General features: G+C 43.3%; 1 protein-coding gene across 1 annotated transcript in view; it reads left to right on the forward strand.

Annotated features, from left to right (window-relative positions):
- cnksr3 (cnksr family member 3) overlaps window positions 1-8,402 on the forward strand; it is a 65,472-nt gene extending 57,070 nt beyond the window's left edge. The window contains exons 19-23 of the mRNA XM_034203182.1: window positions 2,316-2,371; window positions 2,448-2,545; window positions 2,627-3,635; window positions 4,760-4,911; window positions 7,958-8,402. Of these exons, the coding sequence (XP_034059073.1) occupies window positions 2,316-2,371; window positions 2,448-2,545; window positions 2,627-3,635; window positions 4,760-4,911; window positions 7,958-8,143 (1,501 nt within the window). The 3' untranslated portion in view covers window positions 8,144-8,402. The remainder of the gene's footprint in view (window positions 1-2,315; window positions 2,372-2,447; window positions 2,546-2,626; window positions 3,636-4,759; window positions 4,912-7,957) is intronic.
- The last annotated feature ends 426 nt before the right edge of the window (window positions 8,403-8,828 follow it).

Raw genomic sequence — 8,828 nt, forward strand, 5'->3', positions numbered from 1 at the left:
CCCAAGCTCCTCCTCCTTAAGAGAGATAGCAGCAATACCCAAGCTCCTCCCCCTTAAGAGAGATAGCAGCAATACCCAAGCTCCTCCCCCTTAAGAGAGATAGCAGCAATACCCAAGCTCCTCCCCCTTAAGAGAGATAGCAGCAATACCCAAGCTCTTCCCCCTTAAGAGAGATAGCAGCAATACCCAAGCTCCTCCCCCTTAAGAGAGATAGCAGCAATACCCAAGCTCCTCCCCCTTAAGAGAGATAACAGCAATACCCAAGCTCCTCCCCCTTAAGAGAGATAGCAGCAATACCCAAGCTCCTCCCCCTTAAGAGAGATAGCAGCAATACCCAAGCTCCTCCCCCTTAAGAGAGATAGCAGCAATACCCAAGCTCCTCCCCCTTAAGAGAGATAGCAGCAATACCCAAGCTCCTCCCCCTTAAGAGAGATAGCAGCAATATCCAAGCTCCTCCCCCTTAAGAGAGATAGCAGCAATACCCAAGCTCCTCCCCCTTAAGAGAGATAGCAGCAATACCCAAGCTCCTCCCCCTTAAGAGAGATAGCAGCAATACCCAAGCTCCTCCCCCTTAAGAGAGATAGCAGCAATACCCAAGCTCCTCCCCCTTAAGAGAGATAGCAGCAATACCCAAGCTCCTCCCCCTTAAGAGAGATAGCAGCAATACCCAAGCTCCTCCCCCTTAAGAGAGATAGCAGCAATACCCAAGGCCGTAGACCTATGCCGTGGGAAAGGAGACAGTGAGAGGAGGAAATGATGAACTGTGTCGAAGGTTGAATACCTAAGCAAATTATTCCATGACACAAGAGCATGTTTGGAGATGTGCAAGTAAATACAAATCAAATAGAAATAGTGCAAGAACAGTCTATATATAAGTAAAGGGTATATGATATATTAGATAAACAGATGAATGTTATGGATGTTCTTTAAAAGGTTCAGGTGTTTAATAGTCTTATGGCCTGAGGGATGAAACTGTCCTTTGTAGCATCTGTCCAGAGCCATTACTTTGAATTCTTCCAACAAATATCTATTCTAACATTCATTTTTGAAGGAGAGGCCGTCACAGGTAAACACACTGAAGGCTTCTCAATTCTCTAATGTCCCCTCCTCGACTCCTATCCTCGACTCCTATCCTCGTGTCTTAGTCCCGCCCACAGAAGATGCGAGCGGAGGAACCGAGGAGGGGAACTGAGGAGAGAGGAGGGGAACTGAGGAGAGAGGAGGGGAAGCAGCAGGCAGTTAGAGAAATGAGAAATCCTCTCCTCTCTCTGTCTCTCTCTCTCTCTGTCTCTCTCTCTCTCTGTCTCTCTCTCTCTCTCTCTCTCTCTCTCTCTCTCTCTCTCTCTCTCTCTCTCTCTCTCTCTCCTCTCTCTGTCTCTCTGTCTCTGTCCTTGTCTCTCTCTCTCTCTCTGTCTCTGTCTCTCTCTCTCTGTCTCTCTCTCTCTCTCTCTGTCTCTCTCTCTCTCTTTTTGTGTTGTTTGTGGCGCTAGAGGAGAGGTCAGAGGTCATCGAAATGAGTGTGAATCCCCCTCTAAGGATCCGAACCTCCACAGCAGCCATGAGGTTCTTTATCTCTGTTATCTCTGCACTGGAGATCGTTTTGAGCACTTCCTCTTCTGCCTCTTCTTCCTCTTCTTCCTCTTCTTCCTCTTCTTCCTCTTCTTCCTCTTCTTCCTCGTATCATCTCTCAGCTTTTATCCACTTCTTGTTTTGTGCAGCGAGAAGATGGCGAGTCATTTTATTATTAGAATGAACTTCACTGTCATGGTGCCGAGTCACTTACTGTACGAGCTTTAGTGATGCTGTCAGTGATAACAGACAGACGAAGGCAACAAGTGGAGGACGGAGGAAATGAGAGGTGAGGAGAGGAGAAGGAAGTGAGGTGAGTAGAAAACAGTGAAATAAGGGAAACTAGACAATAGGAGAGGAAACAAGAGAATAGGAGAGGAAACTAGAGGTAACAAGAGAATGGGAGAGGAGAGGAAACAAGAGAATAGGAGAATAGAAGAGGAGACTAGAGAGAAGGAGAGGTAACAAGAGAAAAGGAGAGGAAACGAGGTGAGGAGAGAAAGGGAAAGGAGTTAAGTGAAAGTCCTAAAAGAGGTGTGTGTGTGTGTGTGTGTGTGTGTGTGTGTGTGTGTGTGTGTGTGTGTGTGTGTGTGTGTGTGTGTGTGTGTGTGTGTGTGTGTGTGTGTGTGTGTGTGTGTGTGTGTGTGTGTGTGTGTGTGGGTGTGTGTGTGTGTGTGTGTGTGTGTGTGTGTGTGTGTGTGTGTGTGTGTGTGTGTGTGTGTGTGTGTGTGTGTGTGTGTGTTCAGGTGGATCAGTAAACTGTCAGAAGCAGCTGAGCCGAGTGAGCTGATCGACACTGAAGGTCAGAAATACAGGAAATATAACATGTATCATGAATGAATACAGGAATATAACTGTGTGTGTGTGTGTGTGCGCAGAGTGCTACAGTGAGGGCAGCGATCAGGACGATAACGAGGAGTGCTTGTCCACTTCCTGTTCTCTGACCTCGGTGCAGGAAGCAGCAGAATCGGACAACGTGAGAATCATAAACATTTATTTTTAATTCCTTCAGACATTTACATTTTATATTAAAACCCACCGTGTGTCCTCCTCTCAGGGAGAAGATGTCCCGCCTCCCTCTGAGGCCCTCCCTCCCCCCCCCTGTAGTGAGGAGGAGGAGGGACCTCTGAGCAGAAAGGGAAGAAGAGGAAGAAGAAGAGTGGGGGGGGGGCGAGGAGGAGCGTCTGTCCCGCTGCTGCACGTCCCAGAAGAGAGAGAAGAAGAAGGAGGAGCGTCTGTCCCTCTGCTGCACGTCCCAGAAGAGAGAGAAGAAGAAGGAGGAGCGTCTGTCCCTCTGCTGCACGTCCCAGAAGACAGAGAAGAAGAAGGAGGAGCGTCTGTCCCTCTGCTGCACGTCCCAGAAGAGAGAGAAGAAGAAGGAGGAGCGTCTGTCCCTCTGCTGCACGTCCCAGAAGAGAGAGAAGAAGAAGGAGGAGCGTCTGTCCCTCTGCTGCACGTCCCAGAAGAGAGAGAAGAAGAAGGAGGAGCGTCTGTCCCTCTGCTGCACGTCCCAGAAGAGAGAGAAGAAGAAGAAGGAGCGTCTGTCCCTCTGCTGCACGTCCCAGAAGAGAGAGAAGAAGAAGGAGGAGCGTCTGTCCCGCTGCTGCACGTCCCAGAAGAGAGAGAAGAAGAAGAAGGAGCGTCTGTCCCTCTGCTGCACGTCCCAGAAGAGAGAGAAGAAGAAGGAGGAGCGTCTGTCCCTCTGCTGCACGTCCCAGAAGAGAGAGAAGAAGAAGGAGGAGCGTCTGTCCCTCTGCTGCACGTCCCAGAAGAGAGAGAAGAAGAAGGAGGAGCGTCTGTCCCTCTGCTGCACGTCCCAGAAGAGAGAGAAGAAGAAGAAGGAGCGTCTGTCCCTCTGCTGCACGTCCCAGAAGACAGAGAAGAAGAAGGAGGAGCGTCTGTCCCTCTGCTGCACGTCCCAGAAGAGAGAGAAGAAGAAGGAGGAGCGTCTGTCCCTCTGCTGCACGTCCCAGAAGAGAGAGAAGAAGAAGGAGGAGCGTCTGTCCCTCTGCTGCACGTCCCAGAAGAGAGAGAAGAAGAAGGAGGAGGAGGAGAGGCCGTCACAGGTAAACACACATTTGTTTGTTTACAGGTGTTGTTGTTTTGTTGTTGTTAAAATACACCTCTCGTGTTTCAGGAGCTGAGTGATAAAAATGTTGGATTTGGATTAAAGTTTGTTTTAACTCGCTCCATACGTGCCGTCATAATCGCGATCATTCAAAAAGAAATAAGAAGAATAGAAGTTGGACATTAAATAATAATACAAAAGTTATGCAATAATATTTCTAATAGTTATAAATAATTGTTTACATTTAATTTCCTATTTTTTATTCGAGGCATTTATTAGTTATTATTATTATTATTATTATTGGTAGTAATTTTTTTTATTATTATTAATATTAGTTTAATTCGTTTTTCAATCTGATTATTAGATTTATTATTCTTGTAATTGTTGTTTTTTAATTTTTGGGCTATTATAATTATTTATTATTATTCTATTTATTTTTTTATTTATAATTATTATTATTATTATACATTCCATACTTTAACTTTCATAACGTTATAAAAGCAGGAACATCACCTAAAGCAGTGTTTCTCAAAGTGTGGTCCGCATGCGCCCCCTAGTGGTCCGTGAGTATATTGGTAAAATGTCACATTTTAAATTAATTAATTAATTAGAGTTTTCCGCACTGTCGCGGGAATATCTCCGCAATGGAGCGAGCTTAAGTTTCCCTTTCGATTGCGTGATATAGCCCAGCGCCACACCTTCATCACACATGTTGCCACTTGTTTGTACAATTTTCAGGCAATTTGTCATCTGTTCTAGAAAAACGATGTGATTTTGGATATTTGTGGAGTTAGGTGGACCTTGGTATGAAAAAGTTTGAGAAACACTGGGCTAAAGTCTTCCGTTTAGTAGAAGTGCTTTCACTAAAAAATCTGAACATCACTAATGAAAAGAGAAGAAGAACGTGTTTAATAACAAATACAATCATCTCTGGTTCTGTTGCATTTGATTAGATTTATTTAGAACGTCTAAAACAATAATACAAAATAATAATTATGATACTGTACAAACTCAAGCAGTATCAAATCAATAAACAAAAATATGATTGACTTACAAATGATATATAAACAAATGATAATCCTTAATTAAAATAATAAATCAGTCCTCCTGGTCTTTTTGCAGATCCTCCTCCTGACAAGATTGAGGCCGCACGCCTCTCACCCATTGGTCAGTCGTCTCAGAAAGACTTCAGAGCCTCGTTCATCCGCCGCTGTCCCGACGACAAGATCAACGAAGAGCTTCACCTTCTGAGGATCCTCAGCAGCACGATGAAGGTGAGAAACACTGCAGTGGAGAAGCACCCTTTGAAGGTCCCCTATTCCTCTTCTTCATGTCTCCTCTACATCAACATGTGTCCCCTCTTCTTCATGTCTCTTCTACATCAACATGTGTCCCCTCTTCTTCATGTCTCTTCTACATCAACATGTGTCCCCTCTTCTTCACGTCTCTTCTACATCAACATGTGTCCCCTCTTCTTCACGTCTCTTCTACATCAACATGTGTCCCCTCTTCTCCATGTCTCTTCTACATCAACATGTGTCCCCTCTTCTTCATGTCTCTTCTACATCAACATGTGTCCCCTCTTCTTCATGTCTCTTCTACATCAACATGTGTCCCCTCTTCTTCATGTCTCTTCTACATCAACATGTGTCCCCTCTTCTTCATGTCTCTTCTACATCAACATGTGTCCCCTCTTCTTCGTGTCTCCTCTACATCAACATGTGTCCCCTCTTCTTCATGTCTCTTCTACATCAACATGTGTCCCCTCTTCTTCATGTCTCTTCTACATCAACATGTGTCCCCTCTTCTTCACGTCTCTTCTACATCAACATGTGTCCCCTCTTCTTCACGTCTCTTCTACATCAACATGTGTCCCCTCTTCTCCATGTCTCTTCTACATCAACATGTGTCCCCTCTTCTTCATGTCTCTTCTACATCAACATGTGTCCCCTCTTCTTCATGTCTCTTCTACATCAACATGTGTCCCCTCTTCTTCATGTCTCTTCTACATCAACATGTGTCCCCTCTTCTTCATGTCTCTTCTACATCAACATGTGTCCCCTCTTCTTCACGTCTCTTCTACATCAACATGTGTCCCCTCTTCTTCACGTCTCTTCTACATCAACATGTGTCCCCTCTTCTCCATGTCTCTTCTACATCAACATGTGTCCCCTCTTCTTCATGTCTCTTCTACATCAACATGTGTCCCCTCTTCTTCACGTCTCTTCTACATCAACATGTGTCCCCTCTTCTCCATGTCTCTTCTACATCAACATGTGTCCCCTCTTCTTCATGTCTCTTCTACATCAACATGAGTCCTCTCTTCTTCACGTCTCTTCTACATCAACATGTGTCCCCTCTTCTTCATGTCTCTTCTACATCAACATGTGTCCTCTCTTCTTCATGTCTCTTCTACATCAACATGTGTCCCCTCTTCTTCATGTCTCTTCTACATCAACATGTGTCCTCTCTTCTTCATGTCTCTTCTACATCAACATGTGTCCTCTCTTCTTCATGTCTCTTCTACATCAACATGTGTCCCCTCTTCTCCATGTCTCTTCTACATCAACATGTGTCCCCTCTTCTTCATGTCTCTTCTACATCAACATGTGTCCCCTCTTCTCCATGCCTCTTCTACATCAACATGTGTCCCCTCTTCTCCATGTCTCTTCTACATCAACATGTGTCCCCTCTTCTTCATGTCTCTTCTACATCAACATGTGTCCCTCTTCTTCATGTCTCTTCTACATCAACATGTGTCCCCTCTTCTTCATGTCTCTCCTACATCAACATGTGTCCCCTCTTCTTCATGTCTCTTCTACATCAACATGTGTCCCCTCTTCTCCATGCCTCTTCTACATCAACTTGTGTCCCCTCTTCTTCATGTCTCTTCTACATCAACATGTGTCCCCTCTTCTCCATGTCTCTTCTACATCAACATGTGTCCCCTCTTCTTCATGTCTCTTCTACATCAACATGTGTCCCCTCTTCTTCATGTCTCTTCTACATCAACATGTGTCCCCTCTTCTTCATGTCTCTTCTACATCAGCATGTGTCCTCTCTTCTTCATGTCTCTTCTACATCAACATGTGTCCCCTCTTCTCCATGTCTCTTCTACATCAACATGTGTCCCCTCTTCTTCATGTCTCTTCTACATCAACATGTGTCCCCTCTTCTTCATGTCTCTTCTACATCAACATGTGTCCCCTCTTCTTCATGTCTCTTCTACATCAACATGTGTCCCCTCTTCTCCATGCCTCTTCTACATCAACTTGTGTCCCTCTTCTTCATGTCTCTTCTACATCAACATGTGTCCCCTCTTCTTCATGCCCTCTTCTACATCAACTTGTGTCCCCTCTTCTTCATGTCTCTTCTACATCAACATGTGTCCCCTCTTCTTCATGTCTCTTCTACATCAACATGTGTCCCCTCTTCTTCATGTCTCTTCTACATCAACATGTGTCCCCTCTTCTCCATGCCTCTTCTACATCAACTTGTGTCCCCTCTTCTTCATGTCTCTTCTACATCAACATGTGTCCCCTCTTCTTCATGTCTCTTCTACATCAACATGTGTCCCCTCTTCTTCATGTCTCTTCTACATCAACATGTGTCCCCTCTTCTTCATGTCTCTTCTACATCAACATGTGTCCCCTCTTCTTCATGTCTCTTCTACATCAACATGTGTCCCCTCTTCTTCATGCCTCTTCTACATCAACTTGTGTCCCCTCTTCTTCATGTCTCTTCTACATCAACATGTGTCCCCTCTTCTTCATGTCTCTTCTACATCAACATGTGTCCCCTCTTCTTCATGTCTCTTCTACATCAACATGTGTCCCCTCTTCTTCATGTCTCTTCTACATCAACATGTGTCCCCTCTTCTTCATGCCTCTTCTACATCAACTTGTGTCCCCTCTTCTTCATGTCTCTTCTACATCAACATGTGTCCCCTCTTCTTCATGCCTCTTCTACATCAACTTGTGTCCCCTCTTCTTCATGCCTCTTCTACATCAACTTGTGTCCCATCTTCTTCATGTCTCCTCTACATCAACTTGTGTCCCCCCCTCTGTGGAAAGAGATTCTGAACAGTGATCAGCACTTTGGAAACAGGGCTGAAACAGAGGGGATTATGGGTAATGCTGCAATGATCTGTTTGGTGTTTCAGCCAATCAGAGACAGGCTCTGGATATATCTGAGACCTGTGAGATATTGATGAAGAAGAGGATAATAGGGGACCTTTAAGTAAAGTAAATATACGTCAACATCTCACCGTTGTAAATGTGCTTTCCACGAATGGTATTTCTTCTTCTCTGCGTCCTTCAGGCGAAACAGAGTGAGCTGCAGACTCTGGATCAGATTCTGAACGACCCGGCTCTCGCGGCGCCGACCTACAGGAAGTGGAAACTTTGTAACTCCCTGTTGCTTCAGGAGGTCGCTCATCACAGCCGGGCAGCAGGGGGCGCTGCAGAGCCTGAGGACGCTTTCACAACAACAACAACAACAACATGAACGCTTTTAGAATCTGAAAATCAAAACAAACACCAAGTGACTCTTATATATTTCACTTTAATGTGATTTATATCCATTCACACTATACTAATATATAATATTGATATGTGTTTATGAAAGGTGTTTATTAAAGCTGCACAAATATCGTTATCTTATTAATATTCTTAATATTATTTTTCATGTCATAGTATTGTTTTCTATTTTATTGTTTTCTATTTTTGTCTTATTTTTATTAAACACCTTGATTTCGTTTGCCTCACTTAAGTCCTGAAGTGTTTAAATTCTGCTTCCACCACATAGTGCACTTTGTGAATTATTATTATCATTTGTTTATTTTAATATTATTGTATAATTTTTAAAATATTTTTTTATTAGTATTTTATTTTTATTATTTTTATTATTAGTAGTAGTAGTATTACAATATTAATATCATTTTATTATTATTATTATTATTATTATAATGATACAATCAACACATTTCTATCAAACCATATTAATAATTAGTTAATAGGTTCAAATTATTTATACCTTAACCAAAAAAGAACATTGAAATTATTATTTTACTTTAATGCATGAGTGATAATATTTTAATTATATGTAGTATATTAAAAGTACTTTTTTTTTTACATTTAAGTAACATTTGAAATGCCTTCCTTATACTTATAACCAGTGGCGTAGCTGTGGG

Source organism: Gymnodraco acuticeps, unplaced genomic scaffold (genome assembly GCF_902827175.1).
Source record: "Gymnodraco acuticeps unplaced genomic scaffold, fGymAcu1.1, whole genome shotgun sequence".
Classification (NCBI taxonomy): domain Eukaryota; kingdom Metazoa; phylum Chordata; class Actinopteri; order Perciformes; family Bathydraconidae; genus Gymnodraco; species Gymnodraco acuticeps.